The sequence below is a fragment of the Harpegnathos saltator genome, unplaced genomic scaffold (genome assembly GCF_003227715.2).
Source record: "Harpegnathos saltator strain DR-91 unplaced genomic scaffold, Hsal_v8.6 scaffold403, whole genome shotgun sequence".
NCBI lineage: Eukaryota > Metazoa > Arthropoda > Insecta > Hymenoptera > Formicidae > Harpegnathos > Harpegnathos saltator.
In genome coordinates, this window is record NW_020230210.1 from 1,355,420 (window position 1) to 1,375,009 (window position 19,590).

Below are 19,590 nucleotides of genomic sequence, written 5' to 3' on the forward strand. Positions count from 1 at the left end.
CTATCGCGCGCGCGCGCCGCGCGTTTATCGCACAATAATATTCATTGTGCAAAGATCCCCCCGAAATCTCCGCGAGGATTCGCGCGGTGGGAAGGTGTCAATCGGCGAGACGGACGGAGGAGCCCCCTCGAGAAAAGAATCGGACGACAGGGCCCGAGCGAGCTTTGAAATAAACGGACGATCTCGGCGGAGTTAACGAAAATATTTGTCCAAGCGGGAACGTATCGATCAATTGTTACAATTCCCGTTCTCCCGGTCGCGGCCGCGGCCGCGGCGGAGAGGATCGAGAGACGAAATGTCCTTTGTTATCATCGGACAAACATAAGACGGGAGCTCTCTCGACGGGCGCACCGGGTGCTAAGTGGAAGAATCATCGCGAGAGGGTCCTGCGCGCTGCCAGGCCGACGTTCTAATGGTCATTATCATTAACAAACATTCTCGACGTGCCACTTGTTTGCGCAGTCACGCGAGCACCGAGTAGTAGCGGCGGCTTCCAGTCGCGCTGCCTTTGTAAACTTATCTCGACTGACTGAGATCGAGTTGCACCAACAGAGTCTAGCTTAACTAACCGTGGACGATCCGTCTTTCTCCCCGTATTAATCCCATCGAGGCTTCTCGCGAGAAAATATCGACGCTGCTCGCTCGCACACGCGCGGCGAGTTACGCGCCGTCGCTCTCTCGCGCGCGCGCGCGCTCTCTCTCACGCAGTCGCGGTTAATGTCGAATCGATTACCGACGTTTCTTGCGCGGACAGCGCAAGTGCGAATCTTTATCGCTGATATTAATTATATTCCGTGTACACACGGTAACTGCCTGCCCTTTTTTGCAGGAGGAATCGCGCGTAAAGGATCCGTCGAAGCTGCCGCGCCGTTCAGCGACGAGGAATGTTAATCGCGCGTCGTTTACGCTTATCCGGCGATACGATTATTGAAACAAACGAGAGAAACGACGCATTATTATCGTCGCGGAGAAGCGCCACGCTCTCTCGTCACGGCTCGTCCAAATTCGTTCCGACTGTCCCGGGGATGTTCCGGGGAGGGCCGGGAGGTGTGGGCGAGGGGCGTCTGATTTTGAATACACATTTCTGCTCGTGTTCGTAAATCGAGGTCATCCAGTGTTAGCTCGCCGATTGGGTCTCCAGGACGTGGAATGGGTTAGCCGTTTCTTTCCGTTTTTTAAAAAGCGGCTCCTGGAAACAAAGAGGGGCAAATCCGACGAGACGATTGGCGATATGCCAATACGTGCTAGTATTTTCCACGGGAAAGTTATTTTCCTCGGAGAGACGAGATCGCGCGAGATCCTTAGTCTCAGCGGCGTGAATATGTTTCTCGATTTTCGTTTTTCCATGAACTTTTTCCAGCGACCCGAGGCGGATTCGCCGATTGCCGCTGCTGAATGCGTTTGTTCAGTAATATCATCGCGCCTCGTAATTACGAACCGACCGAACGGCGAATCGGAATGTGATAAACATAATCCGCAGAAATTAAGAACGCAGGCGTCAGCGAACCAGTTCGAATAATGATGACGCGGTTGCGTTTAGTCGCGTTGAAGTGGCGAACAATTAGCGATCGTTAATTAAAATCTACTTGTCGCAATCGCCGCGTAATTAAGCAATTGGCAGACGACGCACCGCGGTGACTTCTCGTGTGCGTCCAAAGAACACGGGATCGCTCGTAAAGAAAATTACTTCGCAGGCGAGCGGCTGCCTGATATACTCGATAACGCGATGTGCTCCGTCGTATCGCGGATGGGGCAGGGATGAATGAGAAAAGGTGGCGCGAAAATAATATTTGCGATATTTCAAGCGAGCCGACCAATTAAAAAGGGACCGGTAATTAATGCTAATTGGACGGCGTCTATCAGCGTGCGCGACTCGTCCCGCAGAATGCAGCGCCCGCAATGGCGTCGTTTTATAGAAAGAATTTACAACCGAGCAGGTGTATTTATTAAATTATAATATTTCAAAAAGGGGGTGCGCGAAGTGCGGAATGAGAGAACGAGCGCCGCGCGGAGGCTCCCTTGGAAACAATTTTAGCCGGTGTATTGTGACGAGTAATTAGAAAATGAACGGAGAAAAGGGTATTTGACGTCTTTTTTTCTCCCCGAAATTTTGCATACAAACGCACACGTTCAAAGCCCGGTGTGCAAATACTTACGAGTTTATTGTCATACCCACAAAAAAAGTATTCTATTTGTGAAATGATCTTTTCCATAGTCTCATATTTTAAGCGAAGCCTTTCACAGAAAGAGGATTCCTCTTTCGATAAAGCGATTAAAGTGAACCACTCATCTGAAATTTAGTAGATATTATTCCGACTGTTTCCCTCTTATCTCAAGAGGATTTCCTCTTGTATCAATTAATTTTCCTCTTATATGAAGAGGAATATGTTGATTTGAACGTCGGCTTCTTTTGTCCAGTCATGCTCTACCTCCAGACGTAAACGAAAAAAATAACCATATGCTGCATATGGGTTAGAATATTTGGAACGCTTTTTAAAAAAAGTATGTGTGTTGCTGTAACGATGTTGCTGTAACATGTAACGATGCTGTAACGATGTTGCTGTAACATATAACGAAGATAACTTGCCCATATTTGGTCAAACACAGTTTACAATCTATTGCAAGAAGTTGAATAATATATTCCTTCTTTTAACTATGTTTCATACAATTGATTATGCTGAACATTTTTGTAGCTGTGAAGTCCATAAGAAAACTGATTGGAAGTTTATTTGTTATGATGATCTTATTTCATTCGTGTCTACTTATTGTAGAACTGGAGTCAGAAGTATATCTATACGTATATACATATATTATTTTTCGCTACTCGTTATAATAATTTGTTCAAATTAAGTACTAGTACAACCAGTAAGAATAAATAATAATCCTCTTAAAAAAAAGATTAAATAATCTGTGTATAAGAGAAAATTTATATTAAAATCAATAAAATTTGCATTATACATATAACGTATAATCCCTCTAACTGTAAGAATGTATTTCTAATATTTTCCTCTTAATCTTAGAGGAATCCTCTTGAGACCATACATAAGAATAAAATCTTGTAAAATTTAGATGATTCCGCTTGTCCTGAAATTACTTTTTTTGGGGTATACACATCCCGGTGTACAAATATTTACGAGTTTATCGTCAATTGCATTGATTTTGATGAGATGTTGTTCAGCTCGAGATTTTGAGGAAAGCCTAATATACCTTCTCTGTTCATTTTTTAAATTGCTTAGCACAATATAATAAATTTCTTGCGAGAGAGTTTCACTGGCACTCGTCTCCTCTTTTACTTCGCGCTCTTTGTGAAATATTATAATTTAGGATGTACTCATTTTTTGACCAAAAATTCTTTTTATAATTTCAAGACTTAATACCGCATTTAATGATAACGCCTCTCGTCTTGAGGAAGAGCAGGTAATAAACTAACCCCACCGCAATGAGCCAAATGGCAAGTGCCGTATAAGGATTTTGCGCTGTAATCTCGATTGCACGTTTATCGCGAGATACTTCTCCCCTCTATCCCAAGCAATTACAGCTTGTTGGCTATGTACGTACGACGTCGGCGATTCATCATGGGGTGTCTTTCTCCGTCTTTTATGGATGTTATCACTTTTCGGTACACAGAACCGCGAGCGGAATTGTCGTTGTTGATTCGCAAGTCGCACACGTGATGTGTGCACGGAGCTCGCGGCTGGCCGGTTGCGGCGCAGGGAAACGTGGTCACGCGTGTCTTCGTCGCGTCGCTGAGCTAATCCGAAGAATCCAGCTTTTGTCACGCATCGCCCAAGCGCCTTTTGTTTCTAGACCGTGCTGGCAATTAACGATTATTGATGAATCTCCTTCAGTCCCGGCCGACAAAGGGCCGCCTTACGAGACGAGGCGCGCACCGATTGTTGCCCATCTGTTGTGAAGCGGCGGAGTTTACGTCGCGTTCTACAGCATCAGGATGTCGGTACAGAGAAAGCAAGCCCAGCGCGAATCGCGAGATAATATCGGCGAGAGAGTATTTCTAATAAGCGCCGGCGCGATGGAGTTATTATTCATCCTCTCGCGTTGTCTATTGACCCTCCGAAGTGTTTCTCTAATAAAACGCCATTAACCGCGCCATCAATCATCGCCCCACCGTCGGAGACAAAACATACGTTTGTCGCATCTCCGACCCTCCGCAATTGCTCTTTTCTCCGTTTCCCCCCTCCTCCTATAACTCTGTCTTTCAACACTATCCCCGGATATATACGTTCCAGCGCTGCCAACGCAACGGCGCAACACATTGCATTCGGCGTTTGACAGGCTAGAACATCCTCGCTGGTGTTTCGCGCAGTAAATCAGCGCGTCGATTCGATCAATCTCTCTCTCTCTCTCTCTCTCTCAGGCTTTGATGCGTCCGATTCGTCGTGGAAATTTTCGGAAGTGTGAAGTTTTGAAAATTTGAGACACTCTCTCAGCAGCCTTGCCGATATCTGGCCGATAGTATCCAAGTACGCGCGTTTATTTTTGATTATATTAGAATATTGTATCATATTATTTAAAATGTGCGTGGAAGAGCTGAGAAGTTCCGCAGATATCGCGCAGTTTCAAGAGCATGAAAATTTTTGGAGGAGCGACTTTCTAAAAGCGCGCGCGCGATCTGAAGACGAGGTGATCTCGGAGCTCGACTCAACGAGAACTCGAGGGGTCGGTCGTTTAACGGAACACCGATCGAATCGCGCTCAAAGGCTCTCGACACATCGCGCGCTCTATCGCTCCATTTGAAAAAATAACAGAAAACCAGTGGTACGCGCCGGGTGTTTTGACTGCCAGCAGCAGGAATGCCTGCGCAACCCCCCTTCGCGCGAGAAAGGGGACTTTTGCGCGAGGGCAAAGGTCAATGCCTGCGTACGCCCGACGTCGCAAAACGTAAGAATATAGAGCATAATGCCGTTCGAAGTAAGGGACGAAAGGGGGCGAGAGTCGACGGCCCACTTGAAACCTTGGGTCACATTATGCCGAGGCTGACGCAGTCTTGACTCGCAACGAGATTTTTCGAGTGTCGGCAACGGAGAGCAAGAGAAAGGGAGAGAGAAAGAGGAAGAGGGTGAGATAGGCGGGAAGAGGGGGAGGTGGGACGACATCGATAATACTGAAAGAAACATTTATGTGCGTACCCTTGGAATGGATTTTATTTTTCAAAGCTTTATACGCGAGACCAAGAGTCGGCTCTGCACAGTTCGTCTCGCCGACGACGACGCCGGGGAGCTGAAAAAGCGAATGGCGCGCCGCTGCGATTAAGAAAATGCTCTTGAGAACGCACGAGAGGTATATTGTGCGTATCATCAACGGGATAAGATTGTTATTATGGCAGCTCCTTTAAGGACGCACGAGCATCGTGCATATCTTCGAGTGGTGTTTGATAAATTTCTGGTCTCTGCAGTCTATGAATTTAAAGAATTTAGAATCTTCACGAAGATTCTACGACTCAACGCAGGATATTGAACGAGCAACTTCTGGGAAGGCTCCATATGGAGAAAGGTTGATTTGTCCCCTAAAAGATTGTCTCCTAAAAGATTGTCGTTAGCTACAACAATAAATCAGTCAGCAAAGTGACCTGAATAATACGACCTTGTCGTATAAGAGACAAAGGACCCATGTCTCGATGTTTTCTCACACCATTTAATTCTGGAAGGACCTATCTGCTTCTTAAGCGTACCAAATTATCTAGTCAAAGTTATTGAGGATTCGAAACGTTCAGGATGAATGGACACGAATCTTCGCTGCGCTTGTTGAGAGCGACCAACGAAGCTCTCGGCGAGCGAGCGGTGAAAGTGTCCATGGCTCCCCAAGCAGCTGTGCAAAACACATGTGCAAAGCAGCAAGTGAACATTTTTCCCATTTTCCCAGGAAGCACTCAAGATATCTGCTGCGAAAATAGACCGGATCAAACGGGAATTGTCCGCAAACTATTGAGAAATTTAATGCATAAGTGATTGATGAGGGAAGAGCGTAGGAGCAATCATTTGGGTTAAAAGCGTTTCTTGATCGACTTCCTCCTAACTTGATGAAAACTTCCCTGATCGCTTCTTTGTCGACTAGGTAGTCTTGCAGTTGCTATGGTCCTGCACTAAGCTCGTTCGAGTAGAAAAATCATAGGAGCATCGGTAACAACAGTTTATTGTTGCTCGATAATTTCTATCGCACATTCCCTGTCTCCCCTGACGCCTGTGTGTGAAGAAGAACATCGCAACTCGTGCGGCTTGCCGAGTGTGCCGTAACGTCGTCTCTTAATGATTCAAATACAGCAGCAAGTAGTCCGCGACATTTTTTGTCCCGCGTGAGTGTGCCAACGTCATGCATCAGTTTCACCGGTAATCGCAACCCAGTGTACGCATTCAGCGAGCGGATTTTTCTGAAGGGGCAAGGGCAAAAAGCTTCCGAGACCATTAAAGGATTTATATTCACGATCTTCTTCCTGTCGCGCGAAGGGTCAAGAGGAGAGGTGGCGGGATACTTTCTGAAAGGGAAGTCGCGGAGTGTCCACGGAGTGCCATTCCGTTGACTATACTCTTTTCTTCCTCCTGCCGCCAACCACCACCCCTGCGATTCAGCCTTCTCTCTTCTTCGGGGCGGAATACACGGCGATACAGGGCGGCAGAAAGTTACATTCCGCGTCGCGTTGTCAACCAGAACGAGGTCTGGTGCATTCATCCGGCCCACTTGATGCAACAGGACGCAAATGGCGTGCGACGTGATTTCGGCGGCTGAAAAGAACCCGAAGAGGTGTCAGACAAATACGCTTAACACGTTTTCAAGAAAAAAAAGTTCTGAAACATTTTCGGAATGGTGAATTCTGAGACTTTGTTGGTGTAGAAGAAACGGATGGTTTCTTTCTTCTTGTTCCTCCTAAAGTTCCTCCTAAACGCGAAACTCGTTCTCAAAAATTGAGAATTCGAGGATTCTGTAAAATTGGAATCTGTATTTAACTCTATTCGACTTAAATTCCATGGACTGCAAATTGGGTATTGTATCCAAAGATATATTTTCCTGAGATTTTTTTAAGAAATTTTTCTCAGATTTCACGATATTGTCATATTCTTGGATTCTTCAGGAACTCGCGAGCGATTTGATTGATTGTAAACGACTCGAGTATTTATCGAACAACGAACATTGTGGAATATGCAAAGTAATAGAATTCCTGCAAAATTGATTGAATCGCGACGCGGTTGGGAACTCTCGTTTGAGGCGAGTCAAGTCCTGATGAATGGATTTCCACTATAATCGGAAAGGCGGAAACTTCTTGCGGAGATATTCGCACAAGGACAAGCTGACGCCGAGCTTTTGTCGGAAATGGGAAAGGCTTGTTTTTCGAGGTGGCGCCTCGGAAAGCTTTAAGAAAGGCATCTCTTCGATGACTATTGTCCATTTCCGACGACTTATTTCTGCCAGGCAGGGGTGAACCAGTCGATTCCGGCGCGACTTATCGCGCTGATGAATGTGGAACCTAAGTGGATTTCTTAATTATTTAGCGCGCCTTCGAAAGGGATCTTCCTGCGGAGTTTTGGCAGGTCTGTTAAAGTCGAGAAGTTCGCTCACGTGGCAATCGCCACAACTCTGTGTCGTGCAAACTTCGGCTCGCCGGAGACGTATATCTGAACATTCCGAAAATTCAGGTAGAAATGTCGCGTTACAAATGTATAAAGAATTAAACAATTAAAAACAAAATTTTATAATACATATATGTATACTCGTATGTAGCCGTTTATTAAGAATTTTTTTTTTTTTTTACAAGTATGGTAAGAGTCGCAATTCTACATTTTCTGGAACCTTCGAGGATTATATCAAATCGCATATTTTTAGATTTTTTCTTTTTCGATATTTTCACACAAGATTTTTACATCTCATGTGTCTTTAGAATATTGCGTTTTCTAAGTACTAGCAGATTATTAATTTTTAGGATTCCAACGTTCGCGCGTTACTCAAATTATCGAGTACCCCGGGGTCATGTGTTCATTTTTCCCGCATTACGGTTTACCCACGGAACGTAATTTTTTTTTTGCTTCAAACGACTTCGCTCACCTCACGTGTATATATTAATTGCGTTGTATATTAATTACAGCGCCTCTTTGTAAATTGCCTTGATTGACTGTGCTTTTCCGAGCGATCGGCCGCGATGTATTATTCGCAAAGGCGGAAAACGCAACGCGATCGCTCTATGTACGGAGTTCCTTTGTTTTTCAGCCAGCCTCAGGGCGCACAAAGGCTTCCGGTTTTCCCTTCAGACGTCGCGACGGTGGCTTTCAAACGTACCGAAAGGGGTTCCGTACGCTCGTGCCTCTGACGTCGTCTCAATCGCTGAAACTAATTTAATTAACTAATCACCGCAGCGGTTCAAGTATTACACACGACGAAACCTGACCAGCTCCATTTGAAATGCCTTTAAATCGGAGAAAGATGGCAGAATAGTCAAAGATAACATGTAAGATTTCCTAGTCGTGTGTTGTGCGTCAATTGTTAATAATATTACTTCATTTACGCGGCTGATTTATTCGCACCGCAGACATGTAAAAGCAAGATTGACATTAACTGTATTTGTCTTGGAGAAGAGAGAAAGAAGCAAACTATTCTCAAATTTATATATCAACATCGACGAACAAAAGCTAACTTTAGCCGCGGAACAACAGCAGAATTGGATCTTCGTTGATTGAATTGATTCTTCATAATCACTATTTTAACTGCTGAGATATTAAATGACCAATATGACCCTCTTTGCTAAGTTATTTTTACAATTATAAAATATTTTATAATTTGCTGATGATCCAGATTTTCACAAATTCACATTTTTAAATTAAAAAAAAATACCACGCGCAATACCACACACATTGAAAGTCCAAATCGAGTAAACTCGATCGTAGCAAGGCCGCAATTTTTTTCCACACTCGAGTTATCTCGACCGTAGCGGTTAAAGGGTTAAAACAGTTTTCGCAACACGTTTCTGACCTCCAAAACTTTTGTGTCAACGGAATAGTGTCAGTTGCAAGGGTCGACTTGAAATTCGTAACCTGGTATTTCCTTGGCAGCGACAATGCCGAAATCCATTTGAACAGGTACTCAAGAGACAAAGACGCACGTATAAGTTAGTGGAAGGTCTGGAGACGTCATGGTCGCGACGAATAACACGTTTCTTTCCCATTCTCTCACTGATTTCCTGTCGCTTTCTTTTTTTTTCCACGTTCAACGCCGCAGGTGGTAGGGTTCAAAGTTGGCCATCTATTGATTTCGGATAGTTTAACGAATAGACACTAGGCGGTAGTTCTTTTTTTTCTCACACAAATTATCGTGGAGACAAACGAAATTTATCTCTCAGATTCTGTATTTTTATCAAACTTACATCTCTTATCATAGTAGAGAAATCTTTGAGAGATAATTTCTATGAGGTAATTTTAAACTTCTGAGAGATAATTCGAAATTTCTGCGAGATAAGGAAACTCGACGTATCCAGTTTGATAAAAAATATATATGCATGGTGCTCGAGACAACGTAGAATACGAGAGAAACTTATAAACGAGTGTATAATGGGACAACAAGATTGTTTTTTCACACAATTTTTATTTATGCCTGTTACATTAGGATGTAGGGTCCTGATTTTTATACTGCTTGAAAAATAAAAATTAAATTTAGCTTTGTAGCTATGTAGCTGTCTTGAATAGGAAGGCAATTAGTCTCTGTCGTCAAGCCCTTGTATCTCTTTTCTGAGACTTCTGCCTAATATTGTTGAACTGCCTTTTTTTGGGCATGGAGTGGCTTTTTGTCACTGTCCAATGTCATATTTCCTCCATAAATCATGCAATTTGTACGAAAAGTTACTTCGTCATTCAAGTAGCCTTTTCCCTTCTTTTACCGTAATCTGGGATTTCTCTTGATTTCTTTAGATATTATTTATAAATTATACTTTATAAATTTAAAAATTTATAAATGTATTTATAAATAAACGATGTCATTCCCACTGTTATCTTATGTGAATCATCAGGATATAAAATTTAATTCGTCAGTAACTTATTTCGCACTTTCTCACTCGCACGTTCTCGTAGATAGCTCTTGATCCATCGCTAAAAACAGTAAATTATAATACATATCTCGTGAAAATAGCAAAGTCAGCGAGTAACGCAAAGTTGCGCAAAAGAATGAAAGAAATTACGAAGATCAGATAATTCGAACAGTACGAATTTTGAGAACAAAATGTAATTTAGGTCGTGTTTTTCAAACCGATTTGAATAATTCGAATTGTGAAATTTGAATAATTTGAGCTTCGAATTATATCGTCAAGGTTGACAAATTTGATCCAACGATGAACGATTTAGAATACAAGTTACGAAGGACATATACAACGGAATAACAATTTGCAGAGTAACAATTAGCAGGCATTCTGTGGAAACGCGACACACTTCGGAAAGTTAAACCGTGACTATTCATCGGAAACCGCACGCTTCATAGTAAAATCCATTGGACAAGGCGAAACGAATCCTGGCTTAAACGATTCCTTTGTTCTCCCGCATTAATATGCTAATTCAATTATCCGCGTCGTTGACAGCGAGAGAGCTTTGTCGGCAGCCACCCTGAAAACCATCGAGGGTGACCAAGCCAGCAGATGCTTGGTCATGAAGTTGTTTCATGAATTCATTTTGCCTTGTAAGACAATTTTGATCTTTTCCTTTTTTTGAGATTTTTAAAATATAAGAGCGACTGAAAAAGAATTGGACATTTTCATATGTTGGAAGGTTCGAAGGATAAACAATAATTTTGTCATTTAAAAATTTGTTTATTGAATATTTAATTTTGTTTCTCGATTTTGTCTTTCGACTTTGTCTTTCTGTAATATTGCAATAGCGTAAATATGCGTGCCAATTCGATTGTGTAGTGTTCACGCATCTGTGTTTGTCGCGTTAGTGTTTATATTTTGTTAACCGATGGATTGGACCGCTGAGTTGATTTGAATTGTTAGCGAAAATGTTACTTGCCATATGTAATTATTTCTCTTATTTCACTAAGATATACGTTGTGTTGGGTAAAATATTTTATTGCAATACTTTCATTTTATGGGGTGAATGCAATTTGTCTATAACTTCTATATATATATATATATATATAGAATTATATAAATATTGATGTATTATATGCGTGTATATATATGTGTATATGTGTATACATACGCAGGTGTATATACATATGTATATATGCGCATATATATATTATCCATATTCAAATGCTTCCCGTATTTTCTTACATATACACTTTCAAACAGAAAAATAAATAAAATAATTGAAAATAATTACCAGTTTCTCTTTCACTTTCTCGTTTATGTTACCAAGTTGTTTGGTCCGTTCGATTTTATATCGCATCATACTGGTAGAAAGTCTCATAGTGGAGTCTCGCGAACCTCCGTAACCTGATTATTAATTTATATTGTGAATAATTGAAAAAAATACTAAAAGTGCTTTGTTATAAAAGGGGGTTGTTATAAAGGTTTTTTATGATATCAAGGATATCATAAAAAAACATCTAAAAATGATTAAATCATATGAATTTTTAATGTTATTCATAACTGTTTATTTATAAGTGTGCCGTCTGGAGACTTTACAGATTTATAGAAATAATAACTGAAAACATTATTTTTACTTGACTTTTAATAAATATTTAACGAACCTGATTATGGAAAACAAATTTTCTAATTTTATTAATGTAACATATAATATATGTTAGAATTAGAAACATAAATTAATAATATCTAAGAGAATTAATAGCGCAGTCAACTGAAAATGAAAGTTGTAGTTTAAGAAAAATGCTTTAAAATTATCTGGCAATTTATAGATATCTATTTAGTATTTATCTTGATATCTATCTAGTTTTTTATAGATCTGGTTTCTTACAAATATTGCATTAGAAGTATCACAGATCAGTCCCCTGAAAATGCGTGAAACATTTTATAATTTCTGAATGTAACAGGATGATAGTGTATCTTAATTAGGCATACCTGAATAATATATTGCGAAGATATGTTTATATGTATAAGTACATCCAAATGTTCTTATACAAAATACGGTATATCAATGATATCCTTAGAAAGTACATGAATCTGACTTTCCGACGGGTTGGTCACAGTATCAGGTGGCCTGAGGACTGCCCCTGGGAGTATTTCTGATGGCGCTAGTGACATTTTTGATAAGTCCAGATATTGATGAGAAAGAGAATATTAATTGAGATTGAGATTCATTCCTGCGGTGTAACGACCGATAGGAAAGAGCTAATTTATAAACATGTCATGACCGACGACTTCGACAATACAGACTTACCTATTACTGATGCTGGTGGGTAGAGATTCGAGTAGAAATTATTAGTGACAATGTTTGTGTTATTGTTGACAAGATCGGCAGCTGCAGGGGCTGCTATTGCGTAATTGGGCGGTCCTGGGGCAATATTGTTTCCTGTTACTATAGATTTGTTAAAATGGTAATCGAAAGTAGATCCTAAATACGGCGATAAGTGCGGATAGTCAAACGAATGCGGGTGATGATGACTGACTGGATGCGGCGATGTGGCGAAGTATGCCGGCAACGGGAAGTTAGGCGGGGGGAAAGTATTTATGGTCGTGTGTTTATCAAACCGACTCGACTTGTGCTTCCTTCGAGGACGATATTTGTAGCCTGGATGCGCTTCCTGGTGCGCAGTACGTAACCTCTTGGCTTCTTCGATAAAGGGCTGCTTAACATCCTCTCCAAGTTTCTTCCATTCGGAGCCGAGTCTTTTTGAAATTTCCGAATTGTGCATCTTTGGATACTCTTGGGAAACCTTCTTCCGTTGCTCACGAGACCATACCATGAAAGCGTTCATAGGGCGTTTGATGTGTGTTTGCTCGCATGATTCAATTGCCTGTCGCCTGTTGTCCGCCACATTTTGTCTCACATCTTGTATCGGTGGCATCTCTATGCCTGGTAACCAGTTAAAATGATTTTCCATTTTCTCCAATTGAGATTTTTATGAGGTTTTTCTCTTTGGCGAATAATCACGTTTGTACGTCAGATCGGTGTCCCTTTTTTCAACTTGAGCAACTTTAAACGTCTGTGCACACCGGACTGAAACAGTCCGCAATCACACGTATAACGACTTTTCGAATGTTCGTGCGCCAGACGCCTTGAGTCGACTATGCTTGGACGAGAAGCCGATTTGAACTGAAGTCGGTAGAGGCTCGACTCACGGTCTGGCCCTCTCTCTGAAGTCTGGTCCTCTCTTTTCATCTTCTCTTTCCCTTTCTCTGTCGCATCCATTGCAAATTCCTCTCATTCGGCTCACCTTCGTGGGCGTGTTGCTTCGTAGTCGGGTATTCGTAGGTCACAGCCCACCGGCCGGCCCCTCGTGCTCGATTGGCCGTTGCCTCTCTGGCGTTCGTGTAACTTCATCGCGCTTTGCGCCACTTCGTTGCGCTTCATCCTACATCGTCGTTCTTCGCCACCCCACTTTGCGACTCGCGACGAGTGGAGCTGGCCGCCGCTCGGCGATACCGCGGACTGCAATTATTATTATCGATTACCTCGATACGATGAAGTACAAATAGCGTATAGACCGGTCGTTATTGACTGGCTCCGTTCGCGTACCTTCGTCGCACGCGCGCCACCGCGACACGATATCGTGCGATAATTGGTTACGCTCGCACACCTATTCACAGCAAAGAACATTCTTCTCCTTCCTTCCTTCCTTCCTTTCTTCCTTCCTTCCTTCCTTTCTTCCTTCCTTCCTTCCTCGCTTTGAGAGTTCTTGGTCAGTTTTCGGTTATAGCTCTCAAGTTTTTCTGAACCAATCCCGACAGACCTTCGTCTCCACTCAAGAATACTGACTGTTTGGTATTGTACGGACGAAGGGACTGGGAAGGGGAAGGGATGCTTTTCCATGATTGAGTTTCATCATGAGTTTAGCGTAGAAAGAATCGATCGTTGGTCCGACAGTTTCTGAGTAAGTTGGGGCAGTGACATGACACTCAAGTGGAACACATGTACAAAGTATTGTACATCCTTAGGTCTTGAACCAATTTGGCATATCGATAAATGTATTAGTTGTATCGATATTAACTGTATATTAGATATCGTTTCTACTTTATTAAGCCTAAGTAGAAAATAAAAGATTTGTGTATATGTGTGTGTGTGTGTATGGGAATTAGTATTGGATTAATTATTTAATGAGTTCTCAATGTTGGGTCAATACCAGTAGCTGGTACTAACCCAGTATTGACTTGTCTTTAGATGAGAACCTGAACCTCAAGAACATCAGTTAATAATTGTTCAACAAATGTTTGCGGATTAATGCTAGTTTATCGCTGATAGGTCATTTTGGGTCAGCGATTAAAAATTTTGAGTTGGAAAATGTTGTTAACACTTTGTAATGTCTGGCTATCCTGTGGAAGTGAGAGTTGATGAAGTGATAAAAAATCGATGTGCTCAAGGCACATCGGAGGCGTTACGAATTCTGTATCTAATGTTGTTTACACTTTGCGTTACGGTAGGCATCACAAATTGCTGGCTGCTGCTATCTGACGTGAAGCGGAGAAACTGTTTCTATCCTCAGTGTGGTTTCTATTTTACCTTGTTGTCTCCCAAAATGACGCAACCGCGTTTCATTTTCTTACCGTACATTGGAACTTTTCGCCGTCCTTCTTTTTTCTGCGGCGAGTAATCAATTGTGAGTCTACTCGAAAGCGAGTTTCGACCTATTTGTGCATACACACATACGTACGCACACACGGAGAACGTGAGAGGGAGGGGAGGAGGAGCGGTCGCTTCTGTGAAACAATGCCGGGCAAAATCTGACGGTTGCCCTCCTATGGGAAATCTGCGGGTACAATGCAAAAAATCCTCTCGACGACAGGGCACTTGGATTAGAATGAAAAGCAGCAAAAGGAGAGAGCGCTGCCCCCTTTTCCCAATCCCGAATCACCCCTCCGTCGCGCGTCCTGTGGCCCATCCTCCCACCTTCCCGGCTCCCGGAGGATATTCAACGACGCGAACGAATAGACGCCGTTCGCTTTCAGCGAACAGTATTAGTTGTTTTGTGCTTTCGTATTACGTCTGCTTTTCGACGTCTCCTCGCTGCCACGATCAAACACTTCCTTCCTCCTTTCTTGTCATTGTTTGCTCGCATCACGTTCGTAATCATCAGTGAGCACTAATAGGTCGTCTTACTTAAAATTTTGCTGCTCACGTCGTGCGTTGAGTCAGACTTTGTTACACGTCGCTGCGTCATACCGTTGTGTAATAATATTGATTTCGACAATCGTGTCTAAGATTAATTGTATAGTACAAACCTTTTAAGGAAGAGAATTTGTCAATTGTAATTGCGAGCTGTTGCTAGATACGTTGACAGAGACGTCAGCGATTTTTAATTAATCGCGGAATCAATGAAATCGAGAATTTTGTTTTTAAGCAGGGCGTTTTACGACGAAGTCGCGAGATATTTCTCGACAACGTCACTCCTCCCCATTGATCTTGGCGCGATCGGACAGAAAAATCCAGAAAAGCGAGTCCGTCAGCTAATAATTTATTATCACGCCGGGTGCGCCACCTCGAAAAACAAAACCCACCCTCGTCGCGGCGTCGACAAAGGTGACGGAAGGAAAAACGAGGAGCGCGTCTCTTCCGTCGCGGAAAAAATCCGACGACGTGGTCGCCATTCCGTCGGCCTCTCCGCGAATACCTCGCGCGACGCACACACGCATACACGTATACATGCGCGTGCACACACATTCTTACCCGCATGCAGTCGGGTGCAAATTGGTATTGAAAAATCTCGAAGTCAATTAAAACTCCGGGCACAAAGGATTCGGCGAGACAAAATACCAATTATCTCATATCCTCGCCGTCGTCCTCTCCCGCACTCTCTCCTTTCCCTGCTCAACCGATGTGGCGGAAAGGCGGCGGGAAGGGGAGGGGGAGGCGGCTTTCCCTTGCAAGAACTCAATTCCATTAGGCATTGAAGTGAGTAAAACGAGGATGGGCATCTATATAACGCACTCGCATCTCGCTTATCTACCTAATAAAGGTTTCTCTCTCCCCCCTCCCCTTCGGCTTCTTCCACCTCTGCTGGCACCCCTGCAGTATAAAGCGTGCGCCCCGTGAGGTGTCTGCGAGACAATCCCCCGGGATGACAATGCTTATCCCACGTATGAATGCCGACGATGCTTCCTAGGTAATTTAAGTATAGCCCGCCCGGTATCGTCCCTTCTTCTCTTCATGCATTTCCACCCGTTCGCCGCGATTCACGGGTTTTCAGTCGCCGGTCCATGACAATTCGTTGTCTGCGCGTTAATGATTGCCCTTAAGATCCATTTCGGGTCTCGAATCCAAGAGGCGTGGTGAGGATACGGGATTCGGGGGAAAGATTTGCGGGGCTTGGCACCGCGATAAATACTCTCTGTCAGTTGATCGAGAGTTTGACGAACGACTCGACGAGGAGAGATCGGCATGAACCGCGTGACGTCCGGCACGTGGCGGCACGTTCGGCAATTAACGAAATTATTGATTGTTTACTCGAAGAGAGAGGACCCAGATTTTGCGCTAAATTAATATCTCAAAAATCTAAGACGCGCGCTTCGCGTGGGACAGATATCGCGTTTTCATGCAGAAAGACACGAAACCTGATTTTGTTTTAATTAGCAATCAGATTATAGCTAATTAGTAATCCTCTCATAGGATGCGTAAAGTTTCTCACATGTATGCGTTCATTCGACGTATCGCATGCGGAGCATGTAATTCGAATACGCGAGATTATCCACGCGGCGTTTCCGACGTTGATCCTGCAAATTAAATTGGTTGCTCGACCGACGAGGTGAGTCGTCAAGCCGGCAGGAACCGGTGGAACGTTCATCCTGCGAGCTTTTTGCAGCAGGTGAGGCGCCATATTCGACTGATTATAGGCGATCGCGGAGGCATAAGGGAGGAGAGGTAAAGCTCCGTCCGCAATGACTGTTTCGGTAGCTTTCGATGTACCATGAAGATGCTCGGGTGCTAATATTATAGGATGTTAAAACATCGCAGGAGTTTCGGCCTTTTAAACATGGTCGACGATCTAGAAATTGGAAATCTCAAAAATCCATCTCTCTCTCTCTCTCTCTCTCTCTCTCTCTCTCTCTCTCTCTCTTTGGTCTTATAACTTATTCTATTGTTGAATTTGGCCTTTTTACATTATAATAATAGAATAATCAGTGACATTTATCCTTTATACACAAGAGAACATCTTCGACTCGATTCAATCAAGCAGTTCAGTTCGCATAGATTTAAAATATAGACGGGTGGAATGGATTCCACACTTTCTCGGTATTATCTCAGACAACGGTAAATTACAAGCTCTTCTTCGGTCGCTCGTTGGGGACGCAGCTTAAGGGGGTGCAAGATGGTGAGGAAGGGCAACGGGTTCAGGAAAGCCCGCGCGAGAGCACGGGAGCGCGATAGCGAGAGAAAGGGAAGGAGGAGAGAAACCCGGTGGACCCATCGCGGTGCCACGTCGCCACCCCGAAAAGCACGCTCGAACGCGTTGCGTAATTAGCGACTGCCTCTCCGGTTTCGTAGGTGGATAGGTTATATCCGGCAACGCGCGGCAGAGATCGGGCGGCGGTAGAGAGAACGGGGGTGGGCGGAAAGGGTCGACGAAGTGCAACCCTAGAATCCGTTCGAGCGACTTACGCTGAAATCCGCCGTGTGCGTTAGGAACACGTGCACGGTCTACAGGGTGTGTTTGCCTTGGAAGTGGGAGGCGATGTGGCACGCGTCGTGACAGGAACCTTAACGATTTTTATTTTCCGCGCGTATATGTTCTGCAGCTTCCAAAAGGAATATACCGTTCTGAAAAGGAATGTAACGGTGAAGTGTTTAAGATATACTCTGACCACTTTTATAATTATAATTTTCCATGATTCCATATCTTTGCAACTTACGTACGTTGCACATTTCAGTCTTTCAGATTCGAAAGTAATGAGTTTTTAGCTTTTCAATCTTTAAGCTTTGCGATGTTCAAGATTCCGAATTTTTTTGACGCACGTACGACTTGGAATTTCTTCGAAAATACACGAGAGCGAACGTCTGCTGGTTGATAAAATGTCGTCACATCTCGATTGCTTTAGATGGTAGTCAGTTGTTGATGTACAATACACAGCAATTACCGGAAAATATTGCTTCGATAATCCCTAAAGAGCTTCTGAATTACGCATACACTGAATTAGGAACGGATTAGTAGTTCGATCTGATTTCTTTGGAATGGGAAGGGGTTTTAGTCGAACTATGCTGCTCGTGGCGTCGACACTAATCCTTTTGAAAACGTCCTATGTAGGATGAGGGTGGTGAAGAGGTGGGAGAGAGTGCGAGCGTCGTCGAGACGCAATTAATGCGGAAACCAGGCGCGGACGTCGAGGGAGTTTCGAGAAGGGCATCGCTATGCCGTGAGATGTAATGACTAATTGAGATTGGAAAGGAAAAGGACAGGGGTGGGGATAGAAGGGGGTTAATACGTCATGGTAAAACGCGCATTTTCTCTTTCCGACGGGAACCGTAACCCTCCTTCCACCATCTAGTACCTGTGACAAAGGATCACTCGCTTGCAGGGGTACCAATGGAATTATGGATTCCTCCTCTGTCGAGGCTTTCGGATTCTACACGATTTTCTGTATAATCGATCAGGGAGGAGGATCGTGCTCGCGAAACACAAATTGCGGAACTTACGCGAAGTTTATGATTATATCGTGATCCAAAACCTTTCCTTGGGGAGGAAATGTCTTCAAGTAATATACTCTCTATCTTGATGAAAGTATTTATTTCTTAGGTGTGAAATAAATGTATGGACCTCTCTCGATCGATTTCTTTTCGCCCGGACTCAGGCAGGTTCTTCTTGGGGGGGATGATTGACAGTCGTGGATCATCGAAACGTTGGCTTCGTTTGATCAACCTGTTTGAATGATATCACATTTTAAGGTATCAGAAAGATTCCATGCCGTACTTAATCCGACTCGGCTCAACAATAAGAACTAAATGCGTCGCTTTGCGCAACGAGCGAGTCATCAAGATATACCGCGTTCACACATTGATCGCGATTCGCGCTCGCTGTTCCCGGAGACTAGAGAGAGAGAGAGAGAGAGAGAGAGAGGGAGAGAGAGCGCGGGGTTGTTCGCAAGACGAATCCGCCCGCCCGGGAGCCGCCAACCCCCGGAGCTCTGGCGTCGTCCTCGTCGTCGTTTCGAGCGAGTGTCTCCATTCCGCGCCGGCTCGTCAGGACATTAAGATAATTACTTTCCAGCGGCGGGATGCGGCGTCATTGTGCGCGTTACCGCGTCGAGAATGGCATTACGCCATTGTGACGAAGAAAGCGCGCGCGGGCTCGCCGCACCGCGCCGTGCGCGCGAGATGGTGCGAGCGCGCCACTCTGTATAACTCGGCAATAGCGGGGGTGGTAGGGAAGCGCGTTACGCTCTTCCGTCGAGATGCCTGCTCGCTCTCTCATTCGAGGTGCCTTCCGACACACGAGCAAGCGTCGGCAGGAGAGAAGAGGTAGCGCCCGGGTTGTCACGTTCTCTTGTCGGCGACGCCA

General features: G+C 43.8%; 1 protein-coding gene across 2 annotated transcripts; it reads right to left on the bottom strand.

Annotated features, from left to right (window-relative positions):
• Positions 1-9,592: 9,592 nt before the first annotated feature.
• Positions 9,593-13,212, bottom strand: LOC105189279 (transcription factor Sox-11). Of its 2 annotated transcripts, XM_011151271.3 has the most exons (5): positions 12,324-13,212; positions 12,005-12,177; positions 11,901-11,934; positions 11,307-11,419; positions 9,593-10,082 (listed from the first exon to the last, which is right to left on the bottom strand). In XM_011151271.3, the coding sequence occupies exons 1-2, from the start codon at positions 12,985-12,987 to the stop codon at positions 12,059-12,061; spliced, it is 783 nt and encodes a 260-aa protein (XP_011149573.1). In that variant the 5' UTR covers positions 12,988-13,212; the 3' UTR covers positions 9,593-10,082; positions 11,307-11,419; positions 11,901-11,934; positions 12,005-12,058. The 2 variants fall into 2 exon arrangements, with proteins under 2 accessions (XP_011149573.1, XP_011149572.1); XM_011151270.3 differs by lacking the exon at positions 11,901-11,934.
• Positions 13,213-19,590: the final 6,378 nt, after the last annotated feature.